This window comes from Dendrobates tinctorius, unplaced genomic scaffold (assembly GCF_039654945.1).
Source record: "Dendrobates tinctorius isolate UK_male_01 unplaced genomic scaffold, ASM3965494v1 ptg000060l, whole genome shotgun sequence".
NCBI classification, from domain to species: Eukaryota; Metazoa; Chordata; class Amphibia; order Anura; family Dendrobatidae; genus Dendrobates; species Dendrobates tinctorius.
In genome coordinates this window covers 8231179-8252879 of record NW_027361728.1, presented here as the reverse complement: position 1 = coordinate 8252879, position 21701 = coordinate 8231179, and the positions used below count along the sequence as shown (strand labels likewise).

The 21701-nt window shown below is 44.1% G+C and overlaps 1 protein-coding gene across 2 annotated transcripts in view; it reads left to right on the top strand.

The window, feature by feature from the left end:
• Positions 1 to 21701, top strand: part of LOC141092486 (probable cation-transporting ATPase 13A4) — a 260800-nt gene that overhangs the window by 68671 nt on the left and 170428 nt on the right. For both annotated transcript variants that reach the window (XM_073578658.1, XM_073578659.1), the window contains exons 11-12: positions 3839 to 3996; positions 20910 to 21098. In XM_073578658.1, coding sequence (XP_073434759.1) covers positions 3839 to 3996; positions 20910 to 21098 — 347 coding nt within the window. The remainder of the gene's footprint in view (positions 1 to 3838; positions 3997 to 20909; positions 21099 to 21701) is intronic.

The window sequence follows — 21701 nt, the reverse complement described above, 5'->3', positions numbered from 1 at the left end:
CATACTACATACATACTACATGCTACATACATACTACATACATACTGCATACATACTACATATATGCTACATGCATGCAACATACATACATACATACTACATATATACCACATGCATGCAACATGCATACTACATATATACTGCATGCATGCAACATGCATACAACATATATACTACATGCATGCAACATGCGTATATACAACATATATACTACATGCAACATACATACTACATGCATGTAACATACATATATACTACATGCATGCAACATACATACTACATATATACTACATGCATGCAACATGCATACTACATATATACAACATATATACTACATGCATGCAACATACATATATACTACATGCATGCAACATACATATATACTACATATATACTACATGCAACATGCATACTACATATATACTACATATATACTACATGCATGCAACATACATATATACTACATGCAACATGCATACTACATATATACCACATGCATGCAACATACATACATACTACTAGTGTTGAGCATTCCGATACTGCAAATATCGGGTATCGGCCGATATTCGCTGTATCGGAATTCCGATACCGAGTACCGATATTTTTTCAATATCGGATATCGGAATCGGAAGTTCCCATAATGCAAAGAGCCACTGCTGTGGCTCTGATTGGCTGCCGAAATGACGTCATCATGATGCGCGGTCTGTGCGCATCATGATGCGCCGTCAGTTCGGGCCTTCCGGGGGGTCTATGCCGACTGCCCGGGGGTCTGTACCGGCCTGCCAGGGGTCTGTGCTGACTGCCCGGGGCTCTGTACCGGCCTGCCGTGGGTCTGTGCTGACTGTCCGGGGGTCTGTGCAGGCTGAGGGGGTCTGTACCAGCCTGCCGGGGGGCTGTTCTGGCCTGCCGGTGGTCTGTACTGACTGTCTGGGGGTCTGAGCGGACTGCCGGGGGGGGTCTGTACCGGCCTGCCGGGGGGCTGTGCCGACTGTTCGTGGGTCTGTGCAGGCTGCGGGGGTCTGTACCGCCTGCCGATGGGCTGTGCCGGCCTGCCGGTGGTCTGTACCGACTGTCCGGGGGTCTGAGCGGGGGTCTGTACCGGCCTGCCGATGGGCTGTGCCGGCCTGCTGGTGGTCTGTACCGACTGTCCGGGGGTCTGAGCGGACTGCCGGGGGTCTGTACCGGCCTGCCGGGGGGCTATGCCGGCCTGCCGGTGGTCTGTACCGACTGTCCGGGGGTCTGTGCAGGCTGCGGGGGTCTGTACCGGCCTGCCGGGGGGCTGTGCAGGCCTGCCGGTGGTCTATACCGACTGTCCGGGGGTCTGAGCAGGCTGCGGGGGTCTGTGCAGGATCGTCCGATGGGACTACAAGTCCCATCGGGCGATGCCTGCTACCATGACGGTGATTGACACATTAGCCAATGATGGGACAGTAGTAGTCCCATCATCCAGCTAATGTGATGAATGTACAAAAAAAAAATACATACTACATACATGCAACATATATACTACATGCATGCAACATACATACTACATATATACCACATGCATGCAACATGCATACTACATATATACTACATGCAACATGCATACTACATGCATGCAACATACATACCACATGCATGCAACATGGATACTACATATATACCACATATATACTACATGCATGCAACATACAACATGTATACTACATTCATGCAACATGCTTACTACATATATACCACATGCATGCAACATGCAAACTACATATATACCACATATATACTACATATATACCACATGCATGCAACATACATATATACAACATATATACTACATGCAACATACATACTACATATATACTACATGCATGCAACATACATATATACTACATATATACTACATGCAACATACATACTACATATATACTACATGCAACATACATATATACAACATGTAACATGCATAATACATATATACTACATGCATGCAACATACATACTACATATATACCACATGCATGCAACATGCATACTACATATATACCACATATATATTACATGCATGCAGCATACATATATACTACATACAATACATTCATACAATACATACATATAGACATACAGTACATATAACATAGAGTACATACCATCACTTGTCACTTTGATCCCCGAAGCCATTGTCATATGTGGAATAAATATTAAAATAACAAAGCATCAATATACTTACCCCTGATCCGCAGAAGTCCATGAGTGTCCCACGACAATCTTGCGTGGAGAACAGCAGCATCAGCTGATGCTACCGTTCTCTACGGGCTCCAGGAGACCAGTGTCGGGAGGTAGGTATCCTTCCACCCTGTATTCCTCCACCACTGTAAAAAAAAAAAAAAGTCGCTACCGTCATGGTAGCAGGCATCGCCCGATAGGACTTGTAGTCCCATTGGACGATGCCTGCACAGACCCCCGCAGCCTGCACAGACCCCCAGACAGTCGGCACAGCCCCCCGGCAGGCCGGTACAGACCCCCGGCAGTCCGCACAGACCCCCGGGCAGTCGGCACAGACCCCCGGCAGGCCGGTACAGACCCCCGGGCAGTCGGCATAGACCCCCCGGAAGGCCCGAACTGACGGCGCATCATGATGCGCACAGACCGCGCATCATGATGACGTCATTGCGGCAGCCAATCAGAGCCACAGCAGTGGCTCTTTGCATTATGGGAACTTCCGATTCCGATATCCGATATTGAAAAAATATCGGTACTCGGCATCGGAATTCCGATACAGCGAATATCGGCCGATACCCGATATTTGCAGTATCGGAATGCTCAACACTAGTAGTATGTATGTATGTTGCATGCATGTGATATATATGTAGTATGCATGTAGTATATATGTAGTATGCATGTTGCATGCATGTAGTATATATGTATGTTGCATGCATGTAATATATATGTGGTATATATGTAGTATGCATGTTGCATGCAAGTGGTATATATGTAGTATGTATGTATGTTGCATGCATGTAGTATGTATGTAGCATGTATGTAGTATGTATGTAGCATGTAGTATGTATGTAGTATGTATTTTTTTTTTTTTTTTTACATTCAACACATAGGCCGGATGATGGGACTACTACTGTCCCATCAATGGCTAATGTGTCAATCACCGTCATGGTAGCAGGCATCGCCCGATGGGACTTGTAGTCCCATCGGATGATGCCTGCACAGACCCCCGCAGCCTGCACAGACCCCCAGACAGTCGGCACAGCCCCCCGGCAGGCCGGTACAGACCCCCGGCAGTCCGCTCAGACCCCCGGACAGTCGGTACAGACCACCGGCAGGCCGGCACAGCCCCCCGGCAGGCCGGTACAGACCCCCGCAGCCTGCACAGACCCCTGGACAGTAGGCACAGCCCCCCGGCAGGCCGGTACAGACCCCCGGCAGTCCGCTGAGACCCCCGGCAGGCCGGTACAGACCTCCGGGCAGTCGGCATAGACCCCCGGCAGGCCGGTACAGACCCCCGGGCAGTCGGCATAGACCCCCCGGAAGGCCTGAACTGACGGCGCATCATGATGCGCACAGACCACGCATCATGATGACGTCATTTCGGCAGCCAATCAGAGCCACAGCAGTGGCTCTTTGCATTATGGGAACTTCCGATTCCGATATCCGATATTGAAAAAATATCGGTACTCGGTATCGGAATTCCGATACAGCGAATATCAGCCGATACCCGATATTTGCAGTATCGGAATGCTCAACACTATCAATAACACATCAAACTTAAAAAAATGTGTGTGGAAAAATACAGCAAAATCCTAAAGGGCACATACTACTAATATTAAAATGTTTGCTCCTATCATAGGTTTCAATACTATTAAAGGTGACATGGTGAGATCTATATTATACCCTAAACCTTTAAACTTCAAGTTCCATCGAGATGTACGCTGGTTTTACATATTTTTGACATTCCTTGCCATCATTGGCCTTATTTATGCAGTTACTATAAATGCGCTAAGAAAGGTAATGTATTTTTTTCACTTTTGGAACAATGTTGCTTAACAACCAATTAGATATACCAAAATTAGTCCATATATATATATAGTCTGGCACGTCCCAGCAAATGTCAAAACACACAATTTTTCGGACTTACATAGAATTATTAACCGAAAAGATGAAGAGATTCAGCAAAGATTAAAATCTCATATTTTATTGATATACATTAAAAGAATAATTAAAAATAACAGCAATGCCCAGTAGGAGGCAAAAAACGTCAAATAACAATGGAGTCACCTAGCAATGCAGCTGTCCATAGAGATAAACTATCTGATTGACAAGGTAATTGAATATAGTAGCTGCAGGCCTCGCCACACCACGCCAATTTGCAGTCACCTATATCCTTTTACTTCAGGTAGCGTTACCTCTGACTCATTGCTGTTTGCGTAACCTTTTGGGCCATACTGTTGTGAGGTTTATGGGTCTGACTATCACATATACTTAGACATTGCGGTCATGTTGTTTATGTGATTATATTTGTAAGGCTTTACTCACCCTCTATATAATCTTTAATATATTGTTTGCATTTGGATACTATTTTTCCTTGATATTATAAACAGCTATTATATTCAATTACCTTGTCAATCAGATAGTTTATCTTTATGGACAGCTGCATTGCTAGGTGACTCCATTGTTATTTGGCGTTTTTTGCCTCTTACTGGGCAATATTGTTATTTTTAATTATTCTTTTAATGTATATCAATAAAATATGAGATTTTAATCTTTGCTGGATCTCTTCATCTTTTCGACTAATAATTCTTTGTAAGTCCGAAAAATTGTGTGTTTTGACGTTAAAAACCAATTAGACAGAATTGGTGAAAAATAAATCCTGGCTGAGCTATTATAAAATATGTATTTACTACATATTTCTAAAATACAAGTATATTTATTTAACATATTATTTAGAAGATATTATTCACTATAGAGAATCACATATGATTAGAGATGAGTGAATCTTTTGAAATTCAAATGTGCCAGATTCGCTGAATTGTGCTAGGAGATTTGATGATCAGTTAAAAAACTGTACTCCAAGCATATGACTTACTCATTCTTATCTCCCTGTCAATTACAGTGGCATGTAAAGTTTGGGCACCCCTGGTCAACATTACTGGACAGTTAAAAGCAAGTTGAAGATGAAATCTCTAAAAGGTCTAAAGTTAAAGATGACACATTTCCTTTGTATTTTAGGCTAAAAAAAAATAATATTGTAATTTTTTTTTCATTTTAACCCCTTAAGGACCAAGCCACTTTGTAGGTTAATGACCAGGCCTTAATTTTGAAATCGAACCACTGTAACTTTATAAGGTTACAACTCTGGAACGCTTCAACGGATCCCACTGATTACGAGAATGTTTTTTCGTGACTAGAGTTGAGCGAAACGGGTCGGTCAATTTCAAAAGTTGCCGACTTTCGCAAAAGTTGGGTTTCATGAAAAGAAACCCAACCATAGCGTGAGGTCGGCCAAGAGGTCGGCGACCATGGCGCCAAAGTTGCGTTTCAAATTATGCTTCAGCGCCCTTTTTCAGCCAAAGATGGAGGACGCACACTGTGGGCAACGCGATGACATAGGCAGCGGTCACCACCATCTTTGAGAAGGGCATGCAAGTGATTGGCTTGCTTTGTGTGGCGTCACAGGGGCTATAAAAGGGCGTGCACGCCGACCGCCATCTTACCTCTGCTGATCTCAGAATAGGGAGAGCTGCTGCTGCTGCTGATTCTGTAGGGAGAGCGTTAGGCAGGGAAGAAGATACAAAAAACTGCTTCTGCTGCTAGCGATTTTGCCTGTACAACACACCAGTTAGTGTGCAGTGCAAGGGAAGGCTATATTTTAGTGCATCAGCTCTGTTGGTTATTAGGCTGCCTTATAAGTCTCCCTGATAGCTGCATTGCTGTTTTCACACTGCTGTGCAAACTGCTTTTTTAAAAGCAAAAATACTTTTCATCCTCTTTTTTGCCCAGTTACCAAGCGTTCATTTTTCCACACTTTTGTGAGCAGCAGTCCTGCTTATTAGGCTGCCTGCTGCCATACTTGGGACTGAGAGCATCATTGTCAGCTTGCTAAAATCTCTAGGGAGATTCAAATTCTCCCCAGTCCTATATAGACATTTTATACACCATCCAATTTCAGCCTGTTATATTGAGGTGTAATCTACACTGGGCCTGAGATAATAGTTCAGTGTCCTCCAGTCTGTAGGGAGATTCAAATTCTCCCCAGTCCTATATAGACATTTTATACACCATCCAATTTCAGCCTGTTATATTGAGGTGTAATCTACACTGGGCCTGAGATAATAGTTCAGTGTCCTCAAGTCTGTAGGGACATTCAAATTCTCCCCAGTCCTATATAGACATTTTATACACCATCCAATTTCAGCCTGTTATATTGAGGTGTAATCTACACTGGGCCTGAGATAATAGTTCAGTGTCCTCAAGTCTGTAGGGAGATTCAAATTCTCCCTAGTCTTATATAGACATTTTATACACCATCCAATTTCAGCCTGTTATATTGAGGTGTAATCTACACTGGGCCTGAGATAATAGTTCAGTGTCCTCAAGTCTGTAAGGAGATTCAAATTCTCCCCAGTCCTATATAGACATTTTATACACCATCCAATTTCAGCCTGTTATATTGAGGTGTAATCTACACTGGGCTTGAGATAATAGTTCAGTGTCCTCAAGTCTGTAGGGAGATTCAAATTCTCCCCAATACTATATGTACATTGTACCTTGTTTTACAGTACCATATTGCTGGTGTTATTTTGGATACATTTTCCCAAAAATGAGGAAGTGTGTTGGAAGTGGCCGTGGAAGTGGGCGGGGGTTGTCAGCTGGTAATGATGGTGTTGGTGGTGGTGGTGGATCTGCTGGTAGTGGTAAAAGCACAATAGCACCTAATGCAGGAGGTGTTGAGCGTGCGTCATCATCTGGCTCCACAAGGCCTCGAAGGCTCCCTTTTCTGGGAGTAGGTAAACCGCTTTTAAAGCCAGAGCTTCAGGAACAAGTTTTGGCTTACATTGCTGACACAGCCTCCAGCTCTATCGCCTCCTCTTCTGAACTTTCAAAAAATAAAAGCACTGAGTCGTCATTGGAGGCTCATGTTCAGGAACCACACCTTTCCTTGTGTCCTTCACCCCTACCAAAAGTAAAGGATGCAGTAGGCCACACTACAGATTACTCCATGGAGCTCTTTTCACATACCATGCCTGGGTTATCAAGTCAAATCGTGAATTACCCAGTCCAAGAAGAATCTGACATGGAGTGCACTGATGCACAGCCACTGCTAGATTTACCTGCTGGTACATTCACTCAGAGAACTACATTGTCCTCGCAGTGTACTGAACCAGAATCTGACCCTGATGAAACTCAGGTGCCCCTTCCCGCATACTATACCACCATACACGGTGACACAGAGGAAGGTGCACATGACATTGAAGAGGAGGTGATGGATGACCCAGTTGTTGACCCAGATTGGCATCCATTGGGGGAAGAGGGTGCCGCTGCCAATAGCTCAGAAGAGGAGGAGGAGCATCCGCAGCAGGCATCGACATCACAACAGCTGTTATCTGGCAGGCCCGGAGCAGTCCAAAAATGGGTTACAAAAACCAAAAGAGTTGCAGGACAGCTAGGCCAGACGGTCAAATTAGCACAGCGTGCAAGGCCTCAAAATGTCTGCCATAATAGGAAGAGTGCAGTGTGGCACTTTTTGGAACAAAATCCTAATGATCAGGCAAAGGTTATCTGTAAGAAGTGCGCAAAGACCTTTAGCCGAGGGAAAAATCTGAGAAATTTGAATACTAGTTGCATGCTTAGATATTTAACCACCATGCACTTGCAAGGGTGGACGGACTACCAAAACTCACGTACTACATGTGCAACTGCTCCTAATGAAGGTAGTCAGCAACGCTACATCGCTTCCCCCACTGTAAGCCCACCGGTTAGCACACCACCAGCAGAAAATGTTGAGGTGTCGTTGCAAGGCCAAAGCAGTCAGGGAATCACAATGTTATTGCTACGAAAGACTGAATCTAGGCCATCAGAAATAATACCAACTCCATCACCATCATCAACCCTCTCTCATTCCGCCATGTCCACCGCTAGTTCCACCATATGCAGCTCTCAAGTCCAGCTCACCCTACCAGAGACTATGAGTAGGACAAGAAAGTACTCATCCTCTCATCCGTGTACACTGGGTTTGAATGCCAACATTGCCAAACTAATCTCGTTAGAGATGATGCCCTACCGGTTGGTTGAAAGTGAAGCTTTCCGCGAACTCATGGCATACGCAGTACCACGCTATGACCTACCCAGTTGGCACTTCTTTTCTCGCAAAGCCATCCCAGCCCTCCACCTTCATGTGAAAGACTGCATTGTCCTTGCACTCAAGCAATCAGTGAGTGGAAAGGTGCACCTCACAACAGATGCATGGTCCAGTGGGCATGGCCAGGGCCGTTACGTGTCCATCACTGCGCACTGGGTTAATGTGGTGGATGCAGGGTCCACAGGGGACAGCGGCGGTGGGACAGTGCTGCCTTGCCCACGGTATAGGAAACAGTTGGGTGTAGGCATTCGACCCGCCTCCTCCTCCTCCAGAAGCGAAAGCTCGTCCACAGAGCGCAGTCGCACAAGCACTCCATCCGCAGCTGCCAGTGTTGCACGCTCGGTGTCCCACTATCGAACAGCTAGTGGTAAGCGTCAACAGGCTGTGTTGAAGATGATGTGTTTGGGCGACAACAGACACACTGCGGAGGTACTGGCCGACTACTTGCAGCGACAAACTGAGACATGGCTGGGCAGTCTACATCTTGAGGCAGGCAAGGTAGTTATGATAACGGCTGGAATTTTGTGGCAGCCATAGCCCTTTCAAAACTCTGACACATACCTTGCCTGGCTCACACCTTGAACCTGGTGGTGCAGTGCTTCCTCAATAACTATCCGGAGTTAACAGACCTGATCCAGAAGGTCCAAAGACTGTGCTCGCACATCCGCCGGTCGCCCGTACACTCCAGTCATATGCAGAAGCTGCAGCGATTGCTCCACCTTCCCAAGCACCGCCTAATTATCGACGTTGCAACAAGGTGGAGCTCCACCCTGCCCATGGTTGAGAGGGTGTGCGAACAGAGGCAGGCCATAATGCATTTGTGGGAGGATACACGGCCAGGCACTTTGAGGGCAGACATGGAGTTGTCAGGTGTGCAGTGGTCGAAGCTGAAAGACCTCTGTTAATTCCTTCAGTGTTTTGAGGAATGCACACGACTTGTAAGCGCAGACGATGCCATCATAAGCATGAGCATCCCACTTATGCGTCTGCTCATGCAAACTTTGACGCACATTAAGGAGCAGGCGTCTGCAGCCGAGGAGGATGAGGAAGAGGAGGAGGGAAGCCTTGATGACAGTCAGCCATTGTCTGCTCCGGGACATCTCCTGGACAAGTTGGAGGAAGAAGAGGAAGAGGAGGAGGAGGAGGATGATGATGGGGATGATTATTTAGGGGAGGAGGATGCATCTCGTGGGGCAAGAGAAAATGTTGGCGTGGCAAGGTCTGGTACAGGGTTTGTGCATGACTGGAGGGATGTGGATTTGCCAGAAAGTGCTCCTCCACCCAGCACTCGCAGTGCATCATTGACACCTGGAACATTGGTCCACATGTCAGATTATGCCTTGCAGATCCTAAAAAGGGACCCCCGCATTGCCAAAATGATGAACGATGATGACTACTGGTTGGCCAGCATCCTGGATCCACGCTATAAAGGCAAATTCCAAAACATCATGCCACAGGAGAACCTCGACCTAATATTGGCTAACAAGCAAGCAACTCTGGTAAACCATTTGTTTGAGGCATTCCCAGCACACAGCGGTGATGATTCTCCAACGAGCCATAGGGGGCAACATGGAAGAGGTGTTCTTGGTTCACACATCAGAAGTGGCATTGGAGACAGGGGTTTCATGACCATGTTGTGGACTGATCTCTCAAGTCCCACTCACACGACTGGTAATACTGCATCGATTGAAAGTGACAGGAGACAGCAGTTGTCAACTATGGTTACAAACTACTCGTCCCATATCGAAGCTCTCCCTCACACTCACAAGTCATTCCCCTTTGACTATTGGGCCTCTAAACTGGACGCCTGGCCTGAATTGGCACAATATGCTTTACAGGAGCTCACGTGCCCTGCTGCTAGTGTGCTATCGGAAAGAGTCTTCAGTGCTGCTGGCTCAATCCTGACAGTAAAAAGGGCCCATCTGTCGACCCAAAATGTTGATGATCTAACCTTCATTAAAATGAACCATGCATGGGTTTCAAAGGATTTTGTCCCACCTTCCCCTGATGACACATAGGTTGCCAGAAAAATGGCTCGCTTTTGTCCTCCTCTTTCTCGAACTTCTCCAATTCCTCCATTTGCAGCTGCTGAATGTCCAACATCAACATATGCCATTTTTTAAACTTCCCTAAATGGGCTGCCTCCCCCCCATGGCAGGGGTCACCACCTATCGCACGCAACCGTGCGAGTGCCATTGCCCTGGACAGGTGGGTGGGCTGACTCTTGGGCGCCGACACTGGCACAGGGTCCCTCATAGTGCAATCAAGTGTCTCTGATGGTGGGGGGCACACCTGCCATCAGACACACTGGCGTACTATGAGGGGCCCAGTGCCAGTACCGACGCCCATGAGTGGGCCCCCCTTGCTTGGGCAGGGCCCCAGCATTTGCAATATTTACCTCTCCCTGCTCCTCCGCTGTGTAGTCTGGGCTGTCAAATCCTTCCCTGGGACTGCCACTACAAATTTGGTGAACTGATAGATGATGGTTAAGATGTAGCTATGACCTGTCCTGCTGGCTGGGCTCTAGCTTCAGATGATCAATGGCTTCCATTTCTTATGGATGTCGACTCACAATGAGATGCAGCAGTGGTTTATTATCAGCTTTCACAGTTTTCCTACCCACAGACGTGTGACATTCCTACCCACATTTTTAAATGTGCCCTCTCATGCCAATCCAATAGAATCGCCTACAGCCTGTGGCTTCTGTCTTTTGCACTCCAAAGTTACCTGACAGATCATGATAGGCAGTGAGGACCATGTCTACATCTCTCCCTGTGATCAAAATTTGATGGAGATGAGTAAAGGTGATGGGATCAATGGTACTGCGATACAGCAACCCTTTCTTCACAAAGAACTGTTTTCACTGTCTCCACACACAAAGTAATTGAGGGTCAGCATCGCCTCTGAGATTTCTCCAGGGAGTTTTTCCCATGATTAGTAATTCCTAAATTTCTGCAATCACTCGACTTTATGTCTGTACTTTTATCCATCTTGTTTCCTCTTGCGGAGAGTCTGGACTGTCTTACTGAGACAGAAATACAGTATATATGAAGATTTAAAAATACCCCAACAGTGTATACTGGTGTACGCTTCAAAAACATTTCCTTTTTTTCTACTTTTTAAATTGTTGTCTAATCCAGACTGAGGCTGTGAGTGTCTTTGTTGTACTCCGGAAATAAACACAGAGATTTTAAATGTTTAAACTATGCTACATATATACCTGTTATCCGGTGATACTGTACCCTTTCTCAACTTTCTGCAATCTTTTCGAATCCATACTGTGCCTGAGACAGTCTGAGTCTGCCTCCTGATTACAGATGAGTGGTGTTTGAGTGGAACTGTTGGCCAAGTTCAAATTCTAGCTGTTTTGGACGATGTTAGATCCGTTCGTCGAACTACAACACTTTGATTAAAATTCGGCTGTTCGAGTTTCCGCTCGAGAACGTTTCGTTAAACAAAAGCGTATCTTTTTTTCACATTAATAATGGTTTTCAATGATAATAGACAGTTTTAGGGCAGAGTAGCGGTGTCTGGTAGCCAGCGGTGTAGTACACCTGTGAAGGAGCTACACTGTGTGTGTTTCTAATAATTTTTTACTGCATATTGTCCTGAAAATCCTTTTGGGTCTAGTAACTGTGTCTGCTACTCAGAAGAGGAGCCCACTCGTGAACCAAGCTATGTCGCCTGTTTATGAAAGAACCAGTTTTTGACTGCATTTACACCACTTACAGTAATACTTTGTGCCTAGTAACTGTGTATGCTACTCAGCAGAGTTGGCCACCCATGAACCAAGCTATGCTGCCTGTTTATGTAAGAACCGTGTGCTACTCAGGAGAGGAGCCCAGCTGTTAAGCAAGCTACAGCACCTGTGGTTTGGACACTTAATTTTTTCACATTCTTTCTGGAATGCTGTTTAGGCCTAATTCCGGAATTACGGTTGACCTGCACTTACTGGGAAATGCTTGTTCGCGGGGAAGAATTGTAATCCCAGATCCCCTTCACTAACGGGGTTCAGCGTGTTATCCGCACCTGTAGGCGATACACGCTGGTCCTTTCATTGTAGCACGCGTGCAGCCCCGGACATGTAAGGGTATGACAGACCTGTTATTGGCCGATATCGCGTGTCCCTCTAGTAAGCTGGACGTGGACCGCTGGGGCATGCCTGAGTCTCGTTCGTTAACGGAATTAAGCTTGCAATCTGTGCAGCTTTTTTTGTGGATGGCATGGTTGAGGTTGCCCGTGTTGAGTCCAATTAAGCCGCAGGCTCCAGTCCTGCTGGTGCCCTTCTGGACATTCCTTTAAGGTTCAGCTTTTCAACCATACTGCCCCCGGAAACCAAACACTTTTTCTGACAGTGACATTCTGGTCAAAGAGCGCGATGACATCACGTCTGTACGCCCTCTGCCTAAACAGTCCAAGTGCAAAGAGATGGGGATGACGAGGAGTCCAGAGTACAGAGATTCCCTAGCGAGGAGACTTATTTAATTGTTTTAAAGGTTGGGAGCAATTTTTGGGGAGCACGATACTCTGGAGCATTCCAAAGGTGGACATCAGTCACTGGAGCAGCATTTACAGGGCCCATTATACACTGGAGCATTAGAAATGGGGCCCATTATATATGGAGCATTATTTGGGCCCATAAGACACTGGAGCTTCATCCATGGTGAACAACATACAGTCATATGTTAAAGTTTGGGCACCCCTATTAATGTTAACCTTTTTTCTTTATAACAATTTTGGTTTTTGCAACAGCTATTTCAGTTTCATATATCTAATAACTGATGGACTCAGTTATATTTCTGGATTCAAATGAGGTTTATTGTACTAACAGAAAATGTGCAATCTGCATTTAAACAAAATTTGACTGGTGCAAATGTATGGGCGCCCTTATCATTTTCTTGATTTGAACACTCCTAACTACTTTTTACTGACTTCCTGAAGCACTAAATTGGTTTTGTAACCTCATTGAGCTTTGAACTTCATAGCTAGGTGTATAAAATCATGAGAAAGGGTATTTAAGGTGGCCACTTGCAAGTAGTTCTCCTATTTGATTCTCCTATGAAGAGTGGCATCATGGGCTCCTCAAAACAACTCTCAAATGATCTGAAAACAAAGATTATTCAACATAGCTTTTCAGGGGAAGGATACAAAAATTTGTCTCAGAGATTTAACCTGTCAGTTTCCACTGTGAGGAACATAGTAAGGAAATGGAAGGACACAGGTACAGTTCTTGTTAAGCCCAGAAGTGGCAGGCCAAGAAAAATATCAGAAAGGCAGAGAAGAAGAATGGTGAGAACAGTCAAGGACAATCCACAGACCATCTCCAAAGACCTGCAGCATCATCTTGCTGCTGATGGTGTCACTGTGCATCGGTCAACAATACAGCGCACTTTGCACAAGGAGAAGCTGTATGGGAGAGTGATGCGAAAGAAGCCGTTTCTACAAGCACGCCACAAACAGAGTCGCCTGAGGTATGCAAAAGCACATTTGGACAAGCCAGTTAAATTTTGGAAGAAGGTCCTGTAGACTGATGAAACAAAGATTGAGTTGTTTGGTCATACAAAAAGGCGTTATGCATGGAGGCTAAAAAACACAGCATTCCAAGAAAAACACTTGCTGCCCACAGTAAAATTTGGTGGAGGTTCCATCATGCTTTGGGGCTGTGTGGCCAATGCCGGCACCGGGAATCTTGTTAAAGTTGAGGGTCGCATGGATTCAACTCAGTATCAGCAGATTCTTGACAATAATGTGCAAGAATCATTGACAAAGTTGAAGTTACGCAGGGGATGGATATTTCAGCAAGACAATGATCCAAAACACCGCTCCAAATCTACTCTGGCATTCATGCAGAGGAACAATTACAATGTTCTGGAATGGCCATCCCAGTCCCCAGACCTGAATATCATTGAACATCTGTGGGATGATTTGAAGTGGGCTGTCCATGCTCGGCGACCATCAAACTTAACTGAACTGGAATTGTTTTGTAAACAGGAATGGTCACAAATACCTTCATCCAGGATCCAGGAACTCATTAATAGCTACAGGAAGCGACTAGAGGCTGTTATTTTTGCAAAAGGAGGATCTACGAAATATTAATGTCACTTTTATGTTGAGGTGCCCATACTTTTGCACCAGTCAAATTTTGTTAAAATGCAGATTGCACATTTTCTGTTAGTACAATAAACCTCATTTGAATCCAGAAATATAACTGAGTCCATCAGTTATTAGATATATGAAACTGAAATAGCTGTTGCAAAAAACAAAATTGTTATAAAGAAAAAGGTTAACATTAATAGGGGTGCCCAAACTTTAACATATGACTGTATACTGTAGCATTATGTGGAGCTCATCATATACTGTATGGAACATTATATGGGACCAATGATTCTGTATGGAGAAATATATGGGCCTCATTACTCTGTATAGCGCACTATGCGGTGGCCATAATACTGTATGGAGGAATATACTGTCTGTTTTTGGAGCTATTGGAGAATTTAAAATGGATATCAGTCATGTGATGTAAGAATTGAAGTATTTTTCATTGTACTGTACCGCTATTTCTCTGCCGTATCAAAGGATCATTAATTATGTCTTGTGTTAAAGGAGCCCAGTGACACTCTTTGGCCCTTGGCCCACAAAAATCTGGAGCCAGCACTACCCCCCCTACAACTTTAGCCAAATAACCCCCAGTTTTCAATGCCTAACTATTATTATAAAGTAAATTAAGGTTGACAAGCTTAAGTAATAAGAATTGGTGTTTTTGGCATTAAAATGGGCACTGTAGGTGTGTTTCCTGTCCTCCACTCACTGCTGACTTTTCTTCCCCATTGACTTACATTGGGTTTCGTGTTTCAGTCGGACTTCGACTTTTCACAATAATCCGCCGATTTTGTTCAACCCGACTTTTGTGAAAGTCGGGTTTCATGAAACCCGTCTCGACCCGAAAAAAGGCAAAGTCGCTCATCTCTATTCGTGACATATTGTACTTCATGTTAGCGGTAAAATTTATTCGATGTAACTTGCGTTTATTTGTGAAAAAAAACTGAAATTTGGTGAAAATTTTAAAAATTTTGTGAGTTACAAACTTTTAATTTTTGTACCCTTAAATCACAGAGTGATGTCACACAAAATAGTTAATAAACAACATTTCCCACATGTCTACTTTACATCAACACAATTTTGGAAACATAATTTTTTTGTTAGAAAGTTATAAAGGTTAAAAGTTGACCAGCGATTTCTCATTTTTCCAACAAAATTTACAAAACCATTTTTTTAGGGACCACCTCACATTTGAAGTGAGTTTGGGGGGTCAATATGACAGAAAATACCCAAAAGTGACAGCATTCTAAAAACTGCACCCCTCAAGGTGTTTGAAACCACATTCAAGAAGTTTATTAACCCTTTAGGTACTTCACAAGAATTGAAGCAATGTGGAAGGAAAAAATGAACATTTAACTTTTTTTCCCCAAAATTTTTCTTCGGACACAATTTTTGTTTTATTTTGTCAAGGGTATTGTCACGGGGTTACCGCGACAGAACAGAGCCAGAAGACCGCAGTGTCTGATGGCTCCTGCTTTGCCGCTGAGAAGAAGCACTTCTTTGGCGTATTAAGGGTGTTTGTTCTCTTTCAGCAGGACAGGGGTTAATCAGCCATGTGGAGACCCCTGCTTTCAGCTGTGCTTGGTTAACCACTTCTCTCTCCTATAAAAACTAGGTCTGCAGGCCAGATCTTTGTCTGAGTTATCATTTGCTGCAAAGATCTGGAGAGAGAGAGAGAAGCTGGTGTTTGGAGTGCTGGAGGAGTTTATTGTATGACGGTTGACTGGTTTGTACGCTTGGAGATTCCTCATCCATTCTGGCTTTGTTTTCTCCTCCCCGTCCTTCACACCCTGGTGTATACCTTTGTTGCTTGTGAGAGTATTATTTGTGAGTGGAATTTTCTTTTACCCTTGTCACTTTCCTCTGTTTGTCGAGTTGGTGTACTTTGGTACACGGTAGCGCCTCTCTTCCCCGGGGGGGGGAAGGGGACAGACGCAGGGCTAAAGCTAGTAGACAGGGCTAGGGTGGAGGCCCCGGCATCCTCACCATCTGAGGTATCCCGGGGAACAGGGCAAGTTAGGGTGCCCCCTAGTGTCAGGGCCAGGAAAGGTGCCCCTGGTCCCAGTTTACACGCCAGCCAACCGTGACAGGTATCAGGAGAAAATGAACCAAAATATTTGTTGTGCAATTTCTCCTGAGTACACCGATACCCCATGTGTGGAGGAAGACCAATCTTTAGGCGCATGGCAGTGCTCAGAAGGGAAGGAGCATCATTTGAGATTTTGAATGTCAAATTGGCTGGAATCGAGAGCAGACGCCATGTCGCGTTTGGAGAGCCCCTGATGTAACTAAACAGTGTAAACCCCCCATAAGTGACCCCATTTTGGAAACCAGACTCCCCAAGGAACTTATCTAAATGTGTGGTGAGCACTTTGAACCCCCAAGGGCTTCACAGAAGTTTTTAACATTGAGCCGTAAAGTTAAAAAATCATATTTTTTCCACAAAAATAATCTTTTTATAGCCAATTTTTATTTTCCCAAGGGTAATAGGACCACAAAAGTTATTGTGCAATTTGTCCTGAGTACGCTGATACCCCATATGTGGGGGTAAACCACTGTGTGGGTGCATGGCAGAGCTCGGCAGGGAAAAAGCTCCATTTTGGAATGCAGACTTTGATGGAATGGTCTGTGGGTGTCATATTGCGTTTGCAGAGCCCCTGATGTGCCTAAATAGTAGAAAATCCCCACAAATGACACCATTTTGGAAACTAGACCCCACCAAGGAGCTTATCTAGATGTGTGGTGAGCACTTTGAACCCCCAAGTGTTTCACAGAAGTTTAAAACATGAAAATAAAAAAATCATATTTTTTTCCACAAAAATGATCTTTTTGCCCCCAAATTTTTATTTTCACAAGGTAACAGGAAAAATAGGACCCCCAAACTTGTTATGCAATTTGTCCCGAGTACACTGATACCCCATATGTGGGGGGGAACAACTGTGATAGCCTTACTGTGATCTTTGGGAGGCAGAATGAACAAATTCATAAAAGGTGAAGAATGGATTTTATTTTTTACGCTGTTCCTCGTGCGGTATTAGTAATTAGGTGACTTTATTTTTCGGGTCGGTGCGATTACAGCGATACCAGATTTATATCTTTTTTCATGTTTAGCTTCTGTCACACACTAAAAGACTTTTTTTTTCCATATTTCGTCCAACAGAGTCATGTGCAGGCTTGATTTTTGCGGGGCGACCTGACGTTTTTATTGGTACCATTATCGGGCACATGACTTTTTTGATCGCTTTCTATTCCGATTTTTGTGGAGGCAGAATGAACAAAAACCAGCAATTCAGGAATTGTTTTTTTTTCCTCCGTTCCGCGTGTGGTAAAATTGATAAGGCTGCTTTATTCTTCGGGTCACTACGATTACAGCGACACCTCATTTATATTTTTTTTTATGTTTTGGCGTTTTTTACACAATAAAAACTTTTATAGAAAAAAAATTATTTTTGCATCACTTTATTCTGAGAGCTGTAACTTTTTTATTTTTCTGCTGTATGGTGGCTTTTTTTTTGCGGGACAAGATGGCGCTTTCAGTGATACTATATTTATTACCAACACTTTTTTTGATAGTGTTTTATTACACTTTTTCCAAGCGGTATGATGATACGGCTTGGGAAAAGTATAATTTGCTACTTTTTTGTGTTTTTTCACGGCGTTCATTGAAGAGGTTAACTAGGGTGACACTTTTAAAGATGGGATTTTTACGGACGCGGCGATACCAAACGTCTATTTTTTTTGTTTTATTTTTTTACATAAAAATATGTATTTTTTAGGGAAAATTTGTATGTTCTATTATTTTTTAATATTATTTTTACATATTTTTTTAAAAAAAAATTTCCCTAGTCCCTTTATGGGACTTTCACTTTCATTTTCATTGCAGGTATAATACATTGCACTGCTCTAGCATTGCAATGTATTATACCCTATTTAGAAAGCTTCTGAGACCACGCTCGATCACAGCAATCAGGGGGTTAACAGCCAGGGCTGTAAGTGCAGGAAGCTCAGCCACTGGCAGTGCTGAGCTCCTGCACTTAGAGGGCAAGAGATGCTGAAATTTCAGCATCTCCTGCCCGCTCATGCTTTGATCGGTCAGTCAGATTGACTGGCCAATCACAGCACTCTGGGTGCATGGAATGACTGCAAGGGTCCCCGCACCACTTGCCGTGCCTGTCTGCTGTCTATGACAGCTGTCAGAAAGGAACTGTCACTGCGTGTTTACGCACAGTGACAGTTTAAATGCATGACGTGCATAGCCCGTCATGGTGCGGTAACTTACACCCGGCCATGATGGACTGTGCAGGTCAATAGACGTTAAGGGGTTAAAAATTACAAAAAGAAAATGGATTGGGCATACTTGGAGATTTGTGTGCTCAGATAACTTTGATCAAGGATTCAGCCCTTAATTAGCTTGTTAGGGTTATGGCTTGTTCACTATCAATTATGCTGTAATGTCTATTTTCTGTAAGAAGTCCCCTCTATAATGTAAAGTGCTGCGGAATATGTTGGCGCTATAGAAATAAAATTATTATTATTATTATTATTACCATCATTAGGAAAGGCCACCTGATGCAAAAATCTTAGCTCTCCCAGCCTCCTCTAACCTTGGGCCAAAAAACAACAAATCTGTGGCTAGAGCTCAAAAAGGCAGTGAATGCAAAACGACCCAGGAATCTCACAGAACTGGGAGCATTTTCCAAGGAAGAATGCATGAAAATCCCTCACAATAGAATGCAAAGACTCTTGGGTGGCTACAAAAAGCATTTACAAGATGTGATATTTTCAAAAGGGTGTGCTACTAGGTACTAAACATGCAGGTTGCCTAAGGAAATGTGTCCTCTTTAACTTTAGAAGTCCAGAATTATAGTGGTCACAGGGGAGCGCAGGGAAGTGACGACAAGATGTTTTTGAATTAGTGGTCCAATGCAGCTCCAGCCGTAGACCTCCAATGGAGGATGATAAGCTAGGATGATGTGAGTGAACGGTCAGAGGAGCGCCAGGAATAAGAGAAGAGAGCAGTAGTTTCTTTAGCCCACAACACCTTTCGACGGGAAAACCGTCTTCATTAACTTTAGGCCCTTTAAAGATCATTTCATCTTCAACTTGCTTAACTGTTCACAATAACAATAATTTTGACCAGGGGTGCCCAAACTTTTACATGCTATTGTAAATCTGTAGTAGTCTATTTTCTTCACATTGTAATCTTTTTGACTTCTGTGATGTTGCACAGTATCTATCCAATTTTTCTCTATCTCTCTCTCTGTCTCTTTTGCTGAGCTGTGAACTATGATGGCTCCTCACTATTGAGATTGGCCACAAAATGGCTGCTGTGTTCCCTGCCTCTGCTTATATACACGCCATGATAGTCCCTCTTGGCAGTGCTACACCACATGATGTGATAGCTGTAAGGCCATATGAGCCCTCTTTGAGATGTTATTGTTGGCAATCTTTTGCAACGTGCAAAATGTCAGTGGCTATTTTAGGCTAACTGTGCAAAGTAAATTGTCTGATTTACTGAATATCTAAAAATTCAATGCAAATTCAGTATAATTCAAATTAATTAGTTTATCTCTACATATCATATAACACTATGGCCCCAATTCACTATGACTGGTGTTTCGTATGCCAATCTTAATGAGGGCCATGCAGGAATAGGACTTACAAATTTCATTAAGAGGCACACATCACTTAATGAATTTGGCACATCTTATCAGTGTCCTCCATGCGTCGCACAACAAATGTTACTCCAGTAACATTTCTAGGGTAAGGAACACCTCTCTTTTTAATAAATTTGTCAGGTGGGCATTATCACTCCCAGAACCTCTCAAGGTCTTCTACAGCTCTGCCCATTTTGTCGGAGCTATCTAAGGCTAGTTTCACACTAGCGCTAAGGGGCGCAGTGCAGGCCCGCCGCTAATCTCCGCCTCCGGCCACGCCTCCTCCAGTCAGTTCCTCCTATGGGCGCATGACGCTGCATGCATGCGACCGGCGTACCCAATATTTAGCGTTGGGTATGCTGGCCGCGCGCTGGTATGCTTTTGCCGGCGCACGCGCCCTTTTTGCGCTGCGCAGAGCGCACAAAAATGCAACACGGTGCGTTTGGCGCACGTCGGTGCAGCGCTAAAAGGGCACATGCATCGGCAAAAACATACCAGTGCATGGCCAGTGTACTCAACGCTAAATATAGGGTACGCCGGTCGCATGCAGTGTCATGCGCCCATTGGAGGAGCTGACCAGAGGAGGCGTGGCCAGGGGTGGAGCTTAGCGGCGGCCCTACGCTGTGCCTCCTAACGCTAGTGTGAAACTAGCCTAAAGCTAGTGAGAAAGTGGCAAAAGTCACAAAATTTCTATGCAAGTTGTATGCTACCATTTAAGATATTTTGCATCACAATTCTGTTTGTAAACATGGTGAATCGAAAACCTTTCAACAATGTTTTTATTTCCCATTTATTTATATTGCTAGGTGTCTGCTAGGCAAATTATCGTTGAGGTTTGTGTCCTTATAGTCTGTTGCATCTCTCCAGTCATACCTGCTGCTCTCATGGTTGGAATTCTGTATGCAAAACGAAGATTGAGAAAGAAGCAAATATTTTGTCTCAATGCAGACAGAATCAACATGTGTGGTCAGCTGAACCTATTCTGCTTTGATAAGGTTAGGACCGTATGTCTTATATCCATATTATGCTCAATGCAATCTAATCAAAAGTGGACCGTAGACAATTTTGGTTGGTTCTGCCAGCAGTGTAATACCTAATCATCCAGAGCTGTAGATGGACATTCTGTTACATGGAGCAAAGATTTATTCTGGCATTGTACACACACAACACACACACATACAGTATATATACATTATATATATATATATATTTATATATATATACTAGCTGAAGAGCCCGGCGCTGCCCGGGCATAGTAACTAACTGTGGTTAGTTATAACAAATTATAATTATCCTTCATCCCATAGTCCCGTGCCCATATACCCATCACACATCCTCCATCCCATAGTCCAATGCCCATAACCCATCATACATAATCTCCATCCCATAGTCCCATGCCCATATACCCATCATACATATTCACCATCCCATAGTCGAGTGCCCATATACCCATCACACATCCTTCATCTCATAGTCCAATGTCCATATACCCATCATACATATCCTCCATCCCATAGGCCCGTGCCCATATACCCACCATACAAATCCTCCATCCCATAGTCCCGTGCCCATATACCCATCACACATCCTCCATCCCA